The sequence below is a fragment of the Trachinotus anak genome, unplaced genomic scaffold (assembly GCF_046630095.1).
Source record: "Trachinotus anak isolate AG129_WGS33_773 ecotype Australia unplaced genomic scaffold, CSIRO_AGI_Tana_v1 ptg000001l, whole genome shotgun sequence".
Taxonomy (NCBI): domain Eukaryota; kingdom Metazoa; phylum Chordata; class Actinopteri; order Carangiformes; family Carangidae; genus Trachinotus; species Trachinotus anak.
The window spans coordinates 12,948,662-12,962,287 of record NW_027273852.1 but is presented as its reverse complement, the minus strand read 5'-3'; the positions used below and the strand labels follow the sequence as shown (position 1 = coordinate 12,962,287).

Below are 13,626 nucleotides of genomic sequence, written 5' to 3'. Positions count from 1 at the left end.
TATTTTGTCTGTGGCACTCGTGTTGGATTAGGAGGCCTACTAGTGGCAGTGCCTAATAAAATATGACCTTGGTTACAAACTAAATCTGTATAAATCACTAAATCCTGACAATAATTTTTCATATTACATAATTAAACCTCCTTTGATCCAGAAGCTGCACTCTTATACCCTCAATTTTACTTTGACATCTGTCCAGGACCAAAAAGCAGTCACAAGTCTACAACTTGTTGGTGCCCCCATGACAAGTGGCAACAGATTTTAAGTAGCCTGCGTCTAATAAAGAGGATAACATTTCTAATTTGGCTGCTACCCAGATCAAGTTAATTCCCAGTCGACATGCGGTGAGAAGCACAGCACGCTATGAAACCAGCGCTGCAGAGTTAATTGGATATTGTGATTCCTGAAAGTAGGTTTGACAGAAGGAAACTTCATACTTATGCAGGCCCGGCCACCAACCCCCCGCCCCAAGCCTCAGCCATAGCACGACAGCATGCCCCACACAATGCACAGCAGCAGGAAGCACCCTGGTAGCAGCATTAAGAACCTGACTCCCCACTGTCAATGCCCTCTGTGTGCTGTTACCATGGTGACCATTGCCCACCTAGAGGGAGGACTCTAGGGTTTGCTGAGCGGGGTGCTGTGGCTGTGTGACATCATGGAGTCATAGGTCCTAGCAGCTTTTTCTCCACTGTCTCCCTCACAGGTCCTATCAGGGTGGAGCGGGTCCTGCTCATTGCCTCCCCCTCCACCAGCAGGACCAGGAGCCACACAGCCCTCCAGGGCCCCCGCTGTCCTTACCTTCTGTGGATGACGTTAAAGGAAAGGAGGTGATAATGGAATCTACTCAGACCTCATGTCTTATTTTTTCTTACATCCAGCATGTGTTTAGATTCAGTTAAAGCTGACTCGAGTCCTCACCTGACGTCAGAATGATTTTTTTTCACCTGTTGTGTATGCACAAACCGTGAACCCTCTTAAACTGATTGACGAACAATCCTGAACGATAAACCGCTGTGGCTTTTTGGTACCTCACTAAGGTTATAGACTTCAAAACACTGTCCTGGTTGTTTTATGTTAGATTTATGTTAGACAGTTAATATCTAGTCTGAAATGATATAGTAATGACAATGAATTGCAGCTAACTAACAGTTCATCTGCTGTCAAAACAGTTGATATTTATTTTTTTCCAGATCTAGTAATTATTTTTTACCATATAATTAATTATTCAACTATTTGTTTTAGCTAAGAAAGATGGAAGCAAATTAAATTGTAAGCCTAAGCTATTCCTGTCAAGCAGTCCTAGGGAAACCTTGCACGACATCATCCTACCAACCATAACAAAAAAACCCAAAAAAAATACACAACAAGGTGACAACATGAAAGAGATGAAAACATGGTTACAAAACAGCAAATATAAAAAGGGACACAAAGCACACAAAATATATAAGGAAAAGGTGATTTCATAAACGGGAGGAATAGGATACTACTCGCACACCAGACATCGGGGCATCATCAAGAGCGCCCTAGTAGTTAGTTTCACATTAGGCGAGGTGTTGAGACAGAGATAAGTGGTTTACACTGTGACATGCCACCATGCATATAGAGATGAGGGCTTAAAAGAGAGAGTCACCTCCTCTTCCTGCTCCTCTCTCGTCTCTCTGGGCCAATCAGAAACTCATTCTGCTGGAGGACTGAGAAAGCATGAAGATGGTGGACGGCTCCACAGTAAGGCACGGGCGAGTGGACTGCAGTTACCACGAAAGAGTGAGTGAGTGCGGAGGGCAGAGTCACAACCACACAGGAGCAGTGGGGAAGGAAACAAGAGAGGAGAAGAGAAGGGGGAGAGTAATGAGGAGGGAGGAAGGAAGAAGAAAAAGGGGGATGGCAGTGGTGAGGATAAGGTATTAAAGGGTGATTGAAGGGAAAAGGGAGAAACAATGGAGGATGGTGTGAATTTTGATTAGGGTAGTCCATTAGGGTGCAGTGACAAGTGAGAAAAGAGAAGAAAGAGCACAGGAAGAAGAAATCTGTCAGACCCTTCATTCATTTTTCCATTCATGGTGAAGCTTGCTTTCACAGGAAGGTGAGGCAAAGCCACAGGGAATAAGAGGTCACACTAAATCACACTGTTGCTCAAAGCTTTTAGGGGTCTAAATGGTCTTCCTGGATGATTAATAGAGTGTAACAGATGTGAGGCTTACCCATAAGGTTTATTACTATCAAAATATTAAGTGTGAGCAAGGATTTAAGAGAATTTCAGTTTGTGAACTGAAATGAAAAAAACAACAAATAGTTTATCTTTTAAAAATTGGGAAGCATTAATTAGTTATTTGTTAATGGCTTCAGCAAAGCATTTAGTTAAGAATATCAGTCGTCACTACAGGAAAATTTATAAAACACAAAATATTTAAAGCTTCAGTTTCACTGTGGAGTTGGTGCCAAGACCTACCTGTGCACGTTCAGTGGCTGTGGGACATATGGCCCTGCAGAGGACCTTCTTGATGACATCTGGCAACAAGCTGACCGTAATAAGTAGGATGATGCTGAGCCAGGCCGGACCACTAGACAGCATCTGCATGAACACGTAGTACATCCTCTGGTAGTTCAGGAAGGGCCTGAGCAGCAACGGGAAAGAGAGAAATTGATTGGTTTTCCAGAAATGTACTAATCAACATAAACGTTATAGATACTAGAGTAAAAAGGATGTTATACCAAATGATGCCTCCCCAGAGAAGAGAGAAAATAACATAGAAAAGTAGTGATCCCCAGATGACAAAGTGATTGATCCAGGTCCAGTGGTGTGTGTCCAAGGCAAGCTGAAACAAACAAGAATATATACATAGTAAACAACCAACCAGTCAATGAAGTCATTGACTTTGCCTTTAGGCTTTACTGTTGTGCAAACTGAGCAGCCAGTACGGTCAATCATTTATGTAACATAATAGCTAACATGAGCGCCGCAAGCGTGTCCACGCATCCAGTCAGGCACACGTGCAATGGTAATCAAGTCTTTCAAATGGAGGGATTATGCAATACAATAGATGTGAGTGTTTCTTTTTTTCTTTTTTTTTCCGCCTCATTTAATTTCCAAATACTCGTGCTCACACACCTTGAGTGTAACAGTGAACACCAGTACAGTGAAGACAAGAGTCCCGAATGTCCAGTTCCCAAACATCTGTGAGGAGGAGAGAAGAAGAAGAGGGTTAATGGCTACAGCAAATCACATAACCCTCCACATGGATTAGTGAACATCCTACGGTTTTACAGTGCATCAGTGAGCACAGAAAAGCAGCAGACAGACACCTTCACGTCATATCTGCTGTGGTGAGAAGTAATCTGTTAGGAAAGGACTATTCTCTGAGATTTTCTCTTAAGGTTTGTGGGCCAATAGACTGAGAATATTTTCACTTCACCTCTCAGCATCCACATTTTTCTACCTGCTGAAATCCTAGAAAGGTTTAAGCAGACATCAACAGTGAACAGATGGGATGAGAGTTGGGGGGAGGAGAATGAAGGAGGGTGGAGGAAGAGGAAGATCAAGACAAAGAAACTGGGGAGTTTATGTAATAGTCACAGCTGGTTGTTAGTACCAGTAACTTCACTAGAACTCCTTCATTCGTTACTCCTTTCCTTTTTGAATTCCTTCTTTTTTTTGTTTGTCTGTTTGTCAACAGAACAGGAAGCGCACAGGATGAAAACAATTCAGCCCCCCCATGAATGGTGGAGCAGTCAAACTAAAAACCAACCAACCTCAAAAACTGCTACAAATACACACGCGCACACACACACACATAAAGGCACAAACACATTAGACAGAAAAACAAACAGATGTTGGATCTTAATCTATAGAAAAAACTAGCATTACTCTATTTGCTACCACAAATAAACACAAGGATAATGTGGGGGAGCATCTAAGGTTTCTACTATGTCAGTGGAGTTGTTAAGATCAGGTGCTGTGCAGGATTCAGGGCTTTACAGAGATTAGGGAAATAATGGAGCACAAGAAAACTACACATTCAAATGAAAGTGCATGGATGATGTGAAGTGAGAAGGGATGAAACCGGATGAAACGGTCAAACTGAAAGCTTAAACGGTACGACAGGAACTAAAAGAGCGTGAAAGACAGAGAGAGCTGACAGGGAGGGAGACAGGCTTACCATCTGTGTGTTGGTGGTCATAAGCTGAGGAAGAAGAAGAAGAAGAGGAGGAGCAAAATAAAGAGAGAGGAAGCAGAGAGAAGGAGGGGGAAGAAAAGAGAAAAGAATCAGGACAAAGGGTAAAATGAATTTCAGAATGTTTCAACTTAAAAAACAGGACCAAAGGCAATTGAAAACAGTTGACATGATACAAATTAACAATACAGAGAAAGATGCTATTGCGTTGTCGATATGAATGGAGATCCAATGTTGCTGACCTATAAGGGAGCCCCAGGACAGAAACCTTACTGTTACAGATAACAAAAACACGGCCACAGAGTCAATTAACTCCTCTTTCATGAGAATCCAATGGAGATGGATGAGTGTTCGTAAAGACAGCACTTTCTTTATATCCCTTATCCTCCTTTAATTTCCCTAAACCTCAAATACCCCACAACACTGTTTTATTTCTGCTCGTTTCACCACAGAGGCTCACCTGGCCGTTGCTGGTGAAGGTGGTGTTGTCAAACAGGAAGTAGGCACCAAAGAAGAAGATAACAGCGTCAAACACACCCAGGCACGTCCAGTACAGGAAGACGGGCCAGCGGAGGAGGGAGTTCTTTGCTATGTCCCTGAGAGAGAGGATTAGAAAAAAGGAGAATTTGAGTAAACACAATAAATATTTTATTGTAGCAGTTAAATACTATTGTCAGTAGCACAACATTTGGGGGCGTCAGACATTTTCTTATGAGCTCACCTGTACAAGGAGGGGTCCCGCTTGAGTGTCTCTATGGTGACGTGCTTCTCAACCAGGCTGTAGAGGAGTATTGGGAGTGAGGTGAAGCTGATGTTGTACAACGTCAAGTAGGCGGTGTCGTACAGAGGCTGCCGAGGGACAAATACAACACAGGCAGCATTAGACATGTGGAACTCCAAGGCCAGCTTAAAATTATTTGATTTCTTGGCCACTTGGGGGCAGCAAGGAGCTAAAAACACAACATCTGACATATTAACACCTTGCAAAGTTTTTATGGCCAACATGTTTGCCAACAGTTGTTTATTTACATGTCCAGCATACATGCAGAAACATTTATCTGGAGTAGTGTTTCTGGCCACCTGGCAAATATCCAATATTAATTCTTCTTTTAGTTCTATATTAGTCTCTACAGGTAAATGCTTCACTATTTTCGCCAGCTAGTTACTAACTTTGTCTGTGAGCTATTTGGTGAAGTGGGTTTATCAGAGTTTTTTCACAGTGAACGGCTGGTAGATGCTCCTAGAAACAAGACCGATGAAGCAGAATTTGTGGGGCAGACAAACCAAAACAATGAGCTAAAAGATGATAAAATGCCCCATAGAGCTGAAAGGATCTACAAAACGAGGTGATTGACTAAGGGCAACACCTTTCACATTACATATAATCATTTCACCCATTGTTGACATAAAATGATTGATAAATGCAGCTTTAAAAAGTAAAAACAAAAAACAGTTTTGACAATACTATGCCAGTTTAATATAATAACAGTGTGAGGATATGTAATCAAAGTATATACTACACTGTGTGCCTGCACACTGTAACCTTAGCAGAGTATTAATCACTTACCTGTTGGGAGAAACCGCAGAAGAACTGATACAGGAATTGAGGAAAGATGAAGCATACATTCTGGAAAGATTTAAGAGTTGGAAAAACAACAAGTGGAGAGAGTGATAAGCTTGTGACAAGTACATGTGAGGAGATTTGAAGACTCTAAAAATGCTACTATCTACACATTTCTGTTTAAGCAGAGATTGCGCTATAAGCTCACTGAGTGGGCCGCAAAGAGCTGGCCTGCCAAAAGGAAAAAATGAATCAGTTGGCAGGGCACTGCTTTCTGTGGAAGCCGCCCACACTGATCATCGTGGCCATGAATCCAGGAGAGAATGTTGCACCAGGGATTCATGAATCCAGTAATCTGTCAGAGTAGCTGAAAAATCTGGTTCTTTGTAACTCACTGTTTCACTGGGAATTACGATAAAGTGATTAAAATGTGTGAGCCACTGGAGTACACAAAGCATTTGTCTAGTACCTTGTAGAAGAAGTACTGAACAAGCTCAGCAATTCGGATGTAGTAGTAGTGGCCATGAACAAGTAGCATCTTTTTCAGGTGTTTAAACTTCGGGATGGCGTAGTCACTGTTCCTCGCTGCCTGTCGGCCTTCTTTACCCATGATACCTGAGGGAACAAGAAAGGTAGTTATATACAATCTGATCAGGAATGTAATAAAAGCCCTAAGTGAGTCATTACTATGTTTTATTGGCTTATTTGTGGGTATATTTGACAATTTATAATATAGAAGTTTAACATGTTGTTTTTATAGCTTATTTATGATTTATACATATTTCAATTCAAGTTTTTGGTTTAAAAAGGACTTTTACATTTACCATTGGAATGAGCTTTGATAATAAGATGTATTAACAAAGACCCTGCAAATATCCTGACTAAAAAGATCACAGAATTTTTATTTTACATTATGTGTTTGGGTAAAAACAAATATTGGCCCATACAGCTTCACCAGATTTCTTTTCCTCTCAAAAAAATCAGTATTATCTTTAAAAATCAACTCAGTCTCTAACAGAAACATCTTTCACATTTTAATGAATGATTTAGCAAATTAGCCACTAATTAGAGGAGTGAAATGAACTCACCAATGCCCACATGTGCTTCCAAGATCATGCTGACATCGTTGGCGCCATCACCGATGGCGAGGGTTATGGGGTGTTCCTTGGAAGCCTTAATTAGCTTCACAATCTGCAGAACAAAAAAACAATTTCAATCAGTACCACCATTTGTCACTTTGGAGAAGCCTGGAGTATACCTGTAAAAGGAAGTGCAGTTCTGTCACCTGTGCTTTCTGCAGTGGTGCCATGCGACAGCAGAGCACAGCACTACAGTTGCGACAGATCTCCAGAAAGATCTCTCTGTAGTTGCCGTGTCCTGCACCCTCCTGGTTAGGCTTTAACACTGCAGACAGAGTGGCCCCGTCGATGATCAGACCAAAGTCGAGGCAGTCTACTGACAACCTGGAGGAAAATATCACAGACCGATCAAAAGCAGGATTTATGTACACAAACCCAATTGTAGATGAGTCTGTGGTCTTGAAATTCTGTTTGACCAAAAGTTAAGTGTACATAAACTCTTAAATGTTATTATTTCACATGTGGATCCACAGCGTTTACCCTGTGCTGTAGATACACACATGCAGTATCTCATACCCAGAAATAGAGCGTTGTCTGAGAACGGTCCTGTTCAGTTCAAACAGAACATCGTGCAGACTCTGCTCTTCTGTGCGTTTCTTGGTCAGCTCCAGGATCTGTGTGCTCCGACGGAACAGCTTACTAGCATAGCAAGTAGCCGCCGCTGTCTCCATCTTGTCTCCCGTCAGGACCCAGACTTTCATCCCAGCCTTGTGCAGTGACTCAATGGTATCTGCAGCTTTCTCCTGGAGCCTGCACATCAATAAGTCAATGAGAGTTTCAGCCCCCAGGCGGGTAGGTTAAAGCATCCGTCAGAACTTCAATCAATTACCAACTGGTGACAACTCATCAATACACGACCACCCCTGTCCCTGCTCATCACCAGTTTATCTATTAGGAAGTCAAACTGTCAATCAGTTATGGTCAATACTGAAGTCCACTTTGTCAGAGGACAAACACATTTTGTATCACAGCATAGTGAAGAAAGGAACCAAATAGTATTAGTATTTGTAGTAAGTCACCTATCTGAGCTCAGGCTGAATCTTTTTTGGTCTCATGAGTCATGACAATACTTTGAAGATGACTTCATGACTCATTAATCTTCCCCTCTGTCTCACTGCTTTTAAATCTTCCCCTTCCTTTCTCTCTCTCTCCCTCTCTCTCTCTCTCTCCACGGTGACCAACCTGTCCTCCACTGCTGTAGCACCCAAAAGCACAAAGTCCCTCTCAATGACGTCATAGGCCTGTGCCAGCCTCTGCTCCCTGTCCTGCAGGGCCATCTTGGCTTCAGTCAGGCGATGACATGCCTCCTCATACTCTGACTCTGACAGCCTCCGATAGGCGACGCACAGAGTCCGCAGCCCCTCCTGGTGTCGCAGTGTAGAGAGAGATGAAGAGAGACTCAATTTGTCATGTGACCCCAAGACAGTTTGTTAAAGTTAGATTCATATGGTTGCTTTGCTTCTTTAGGTTTGTGTAACAGACTGTAGACACAACAGTGGAATATTCTCACATTATAATATAACTGTGTCTTTTTACACATCTGGTGGACACAGAGCAGCATTAGTATTCATTTGTTGTTTTGTTTCTTTTCACCTAATGAATGTACGTGCAATATTCAATCTTCTGTGAGCTCTGCTTTTGATGAGGGAAACATCTGGCTCTACTGCTAAACGCTTCCCCAAGTTAACCAGCTAGTTACTAATTTTGTGTGCTATTTGGTGCTGGGCAGGTCACATACAGTCGTTTTTTTAGAGCCTTTTTTGCTGAAATAGCTGGAGATTAGGTTGATTGGAGCAGTAACACTGAACCAAGACAGTAAAGTTGTGGGATGTAAACCAAACTACAACGCTCTGTAGAGCAGAGAGGAACTGCAGAGTTGTGTCACAATTCTCTGTGGATTCAACAAGCAACCCAAGTCAATCAAGTCATTTGATTCATTGCTAATATACAAATACTGATTTTCTTAAAGCCGCTGATAGACAAATTTTACGCTGATCTAAATTGCCTTTAAATTGAGCTTCTGAAGTGCTCAGTGTTTTGCTGAATTTGATTCTTTGCAGGAGCATTTAAATCATCATGAGTCATTAAACCCTTTTTTAAAAAAAATCAACTTCATATTTATGAATTTCTTTTCATGAGGCAGAAGCTTATGAGGTTGTATTACTGCCCTTAAAATACCACTGAATGATATTTATGCTAAAACTGCACTGATGTGATGTATTATTGAACCCATTATATTAGACCATGCACACTTACAACAGCATTCTGCTCCACCCGGGCTTTCACTTGCTCCACCTTCCCAGACACCACCCGAGGAAAAATGGATGAGTCTGCGCCCTTACAGAAGAGCAGGTATTCTCCTGCAAGCCCAAAAACACACATACAACAAAAAACATTTTTAGTGTCTGATTTATAAAATGTATGAACACGGCTCTGATTTCTGCATTACTTCTGTCAAAGGACGTCTTACCTGAGCTTGACCTGACTATGACACTCATTCTCCTCCTGACAGAGTCGAAGTTCAGCACGTGGAGCAGCAGAAACCTGAACAAGAGACAGTATGAAGGCGTTGAAGCGAGTTCTCTTTTTATTAACGCTCTATCAAGTCAAATGTAGTAAAATATGTCCACTTAAGATCAACTCAGTTCTCTATTTTTTAGTGGACCAAGACCTTTTTTTCCCCTGAATTTTTTGTTAAGTGCATATTGTACTTTCTGGTCATGCCCCAGTCTATTCTTGATATTCAGGGCCTAATGTGTTGCTGTGAAAATGAACATACTATCTAAAACAAAAAGCAATCAGGTTTGATCTGGCTTTTCTCAAAAAGGTGCCTGTTTGGCTTTATATGCCACTTTCATTATTCATCAACAATAAAATAATGTTTGATGGTGATTCAGAGAAATTTGACAAAATTTGACATTTTTGACAATTAGACAGGTGTGGTAGTTTGTGTTCTGGGCCAAAAGATTCAGATTCCCTATAAAGGGTTAAAACAGCAAGTGTGAGAATACTCGCGAACCTATTGCCTTCCTATTGCATCTTAAGTCTTCACATCACTGGATACTCCCTCCCTCCCCTCTCCAGCTCCCCTATTTCCTTAAAATAGCTCACTATTGACAGGTTACTGCAGACAGTGATGGAAAGAGAAGATGGTTACATGAACACTTCCTACGGATCACAACATTAGACACTTTCCACAAAACCACCTTCCAATGGAATCTGGCCATCTTTCATTCTTACAGACCAATTGGAGCATTTTGATCTGATTGAGCAGTTTCTAAAAACAACTCTCTGTCTGTGGTGTCTTTGGCGGTTGTAGTTTTTTGTAACCTCTGTCAAACATGAAACACAATCCGAAAGCTGATTCCCTCCAGGCAGCTGATGTATGAGCACAACTCCATCAGCCAACTTACTCCTGCTTTATCGCCTGTGGTGTGACCACAACGGACACTCAGCAGACTAACCTTTCAATCTCGTCATCTTTGTTGAGGATCTCCATGTAGTTGTCTTTCAGTCTCAGATAGGTGTAACCCAGCCTAACGACGAGAGAAAAATGACTCATTATAGTCTGACAGAAGGTATCCACATACACTGTGCAGTAGTACTAATTTCTATCACACTTGGAAAGGCTGTGGGTGATTCAGTTTAACAGGAGCACAGCTCACTTGCAGCAGCAGTTGAGCCAGGACCCTGCATTTCTTTGCCAGCAACACAGTGGTCTCATTTAAATCAATGAGGGGACTGTGTTCTTTACACAAAGCTAACGACAGTCTAAACACAGCATAAGATGTTCTAGGCTGAACTTAAGGACATTTTTCCACACACTGAATCATCACTCCATCACAGTGAATTTAAAATGAAACAATGTCTGTAAAGTTGCCCTTTAGTGCTATAATTTTTTGCTTTAACGTCTACATTGGTTAAACATTGTAGGATAAGCATCCCTTTTTATACATCCTCCCCTAGTTTTCTTGATTGGATAAATGACTATTCAATCTGATTTTAAATGTAAAACTTGCTCAAAACCAGACTGAAGGTAAATGCGCCCAAAACAAACAAAGAGTGTAAATGGCTGCTTTGCAGGCCTGGCAAAACATCACCAAGAGAGTGAGACTTCAGACAGTGATTGATGCATGAAGGTCAAAGGCCACACTTCCTCAATTTGACAAAGGAAGTCTGGATTTTTTAATTTCAAATTCAATGTGCTGAAGTGCAACACAACTGAAAGAACGAGTAAGTATTAAAAGTAATTTTTCTAATTGTGTGTTTTTCAGCATGTTTACCTTTTCATTCCCTCCACCAAAGCCACCTCATCCGGCGAGGAAGAGATGTAGAAGGAGGTGGGCCTGCCCTGGTGGATGCCTCTCTTGATGCCGTCCACCGTCTCCTCCTCCTTCACCTGCACTGTGTGGCACAGACACAGTGCCCGGAAAAACAGATCTTCGTGTTCCTGCAGATGCAGACAAATACAGACACACAGCAGTACATTATAATACTTGATATTCTATATTTTATTCAGGCAACAGATAAGTCCATTTCAAAGGTGCATCAGTGCAGTAAAATACTTATTTAAAACCTTCAGCCTTTCTGATATGTTTTTACCTTTTCAAGCAGTAATTTTAAACTACATTTCCCAGAAAACATAGCAAAAAAGCAGCTAATCCATGAATCTTTTTTTCTAAAGTTTTCTGCCCATTTAAGTTTTGGCAGCGAGTGCTCTTCTCCCTCTCTGGTCACCTGTGGTGGCTACTGCTGCAGATGCTGACTACACAACTTTTCTTCTATTAAATCTAAACAAATCACTGCCGCTGCCAAAAATGCAAGGCTCATCACTTTTCTGTGTATCAGAGGACATTTTTTTTCCATGTAAGACATGGACTTAGAGGTTACAAAGAAAATGATGAAGTTTTCATGAACTAAATATAATGTTGAGTTCGTTTACTGTGTTCACCAGCAATGGGAAGGAAAAATGTCTGCAAAATAGACATTTGTTTATGTTAAAATGTCAGAAGAAATTACTGCAATGTTCCTCCTGCCTGAAATGTGACATGTTAATCTGCAAGTGTCTCTATTCGGTAGCCAAGTTAGTACAGCCAAGTTTCAATTCAGGCTGGATTTAGAAGCCTATTTACTTTACAAACACATACACACACACACACACACACACACTTACTCTCCTGTATCCTCCAGGTGAGGAATCAATCATGTCTATACTGGAAGCAGCGCTGAGGATTTGCCCGTTGCAGATGGCATGAGGGATGTAGACGTTCCCATCGACACAACATTCAATAAACTCCATGTTGTTCTCAGTCAGAGTGCCTGTCTTATCAGTAAACACATACTCCACCTGGGAGGAAGGAAGGGTAGAGTAAGGGCATGCCTGCAGAAAGTTTACACTCAGATACTGTATGCAAATGTTTGTGTGTGTGTGTGTGTGTGTGTGTGTGCTGATGTACCTGCCCCAGCTCTTCATTCAGATCAGAGGTGTTCACCTGAGCGCCTTCTCCCAGCTCTTCATCAAACATCTCCTCATCCCAGGTGATGAAATAGGAGCCAAGGAATTTCTGCATCTCCACCGTCACGTACATAGACACTGGGATGATGTAATTAAACAAGACCATGAAAGCCAGGAAGTCTGTGAATGCTCGGATCACCTGGGGTTGGAAGGAAGAAAAGACAACAGCTGTTTTAGGGAAATGAGATTTGAGATTAGGTGTCGATGGTGTGTTTTTAAAGTAGAGGTTGATGAACGGACCACGTGCCGCTGGCGCTCGTTCTCAGTCCTGTGGTTGTACCAGGGCTCGTCTCGGTCGGGAGACCACTGCCAAGCGTATTTTAGAACAGTGTTGATCACCGCTTTACTGATCAAGATGCACAGATACACTATGAGAAAGGCATTCATCGACCTGCAAGGAGACAGAGGGTCAGGGTCATGGATCAGGAACTGAACCAATCCACAGAGAACAACTCCAAATGATGCAGTGAGAGGAATATAGACATTAATCATACTTTTCTACAGCGGAGCGCTTTTGAGATTTAGACTGGTAATTGAGTGCCATCTTGGTCTCCATGCCAGTGTAGACTGCAACAGCTGAGGGGAGAGAAAACACTGAGTTACCAAGACAATAATGACATCAGCCTTTCCTTTTACTGTTAAGCAGTGTGAATGTGCACGTCACTACCATAAATATGTTGTGTGTTCTTCAGTGTGGCTCCTCTAAGGAGCAAGTTCTCAGCCCCCAGTGGTCTACAAGAATAAAACAGAATCCCTCACTGTATTTATTTCAAATACACCGTTAAAAACATTAAATTAATCTGAGAAAAATGAGTTGGTCCTCTCAAAAGTAAAGGAAACATATTTTAAAGAAAGTACACTCACCTAGCCACAGGCTCTTCTTTGTCCTTGTAAATATTGATCCGTCCCACAAATCTGTGAAAGGTCAAAGCAAAATCAAATCAAGACATATCAATAAAGGAAGATTCATTTCTAAGAGCTGGTAGCAGGCCTGTGTATAAGGTGCATCAGAGAGTGTGTGTGTGTGTGTGACTCACTTGTAGAGGTCAGGCTGCGGTTGTTCACATTCAATAGTGGCATGTAGTGAATCCACCTCCTGCTCCGTTCTAAAGGCAATGGTATCTGGTACAGCATAATAGGTCTGAGATAGAAAGGTGGAGGAAGGGGGAAGAAGAAGAAGAAGACAACAGAGGAAAATGTCAACCATTGCCACTAATGAGAGCAGGGTTCATTTAATCT

General features: G+C 41.8%; 1 protein-coding gene across 9 annotated transcripts in view; it reads right to left on the bottom strand.

Moving 5' to 3' along the window:
• Positions 1–13,626, bottom strand: part of LOC139621477 (phospholipid-transporting ATPase IH-like) — a 34,349-nt gene that overhangs the window by 3,557 nt on the left and 17,166 nt on the right. For 2 of the 9 annotated variants that reach the window (XM_071478013.1, XM_071478029.1), the window contains exons 7-29: positions 13,425–13,528; positions 13,252–13,302; positions 13,055–13,119; positions 12,882–12,963; positions 12,628–12,778; positions 12,329–12,526; positions 12,046–12,219; positions 11,156–11,322; positions 10,337–10,408; positions 9,343–9,416; positions 9,129–9,232; positions 8,055–8,236; positions 7,389–7,622; positions 7,019–7,196; positions 6,822–6,924; positions 6,203–6,348; positions 5,740–5,799; positions 4,894–5,021; positions 4,633–4,768; positions 4,158–4,181; positions 3,110–3,175; positions 2,713–2,816; positions 2,450–2,615 (exon numbers count right to left, since the gene is read on the bottom strand). In XM_071478013.1, coding sequence (XP_071334114.1) covers positions 2,450–2,615; positions 2,713–2,816; positions 3,110–3,175; positions 4,158–4,181; positions 4,633–4,768; positions 4,894–5,021; positions 5,740–5,799; positions 6,203–6,348; positions 6,822–6,924; positions 7,019–7,196; positions 7,389–7,622; positions 8,055–8,236; positions 9,129–9,232; positions 9,343–9,416; positions 10,337–10,408; positions 11,156–11,322; positions 12,046–12,219; positions 12,329–12,526; positions 12,628–12,778; positions 12,882–12,963; positions 13,055–13,119; positions 13,252–13,302; positions 13,425–13,528 — 2,769 coding nt within the window. Of the gene's footprint in view, positions 1–582; positions 802–1,630; positions 1,746–2,449; positions 2,616–2,712; positions 2,817–3,109; positions 3,176–4,157; positions 4,182–4,632; positions 4,769–4,893; positions 5,022–5,739; positions 5,800–6,202; positions 6,349–6,821; positions 6,925–7,018; positions 7,197–7,388; positions 7,623–8,054; positions 8,237–9,128; positions 9,233–9,342; positions 9,417–10,336; positions 10,409–11,155; positions 11,323–12,045; positions 12,220–12,328; positions 12,527–12,627; positions 12,779–12,881; positions 12,964–13,054; positions 13,120–13,251; positions 13,303–13,424; positions 13,529–13,626 lie in introns of those variants that run through there. The other 7 variants (XM_071478065.1, XM_071478056.1, XM_071478048.1 and 4 more) reach the window with 7 other exon arrangements.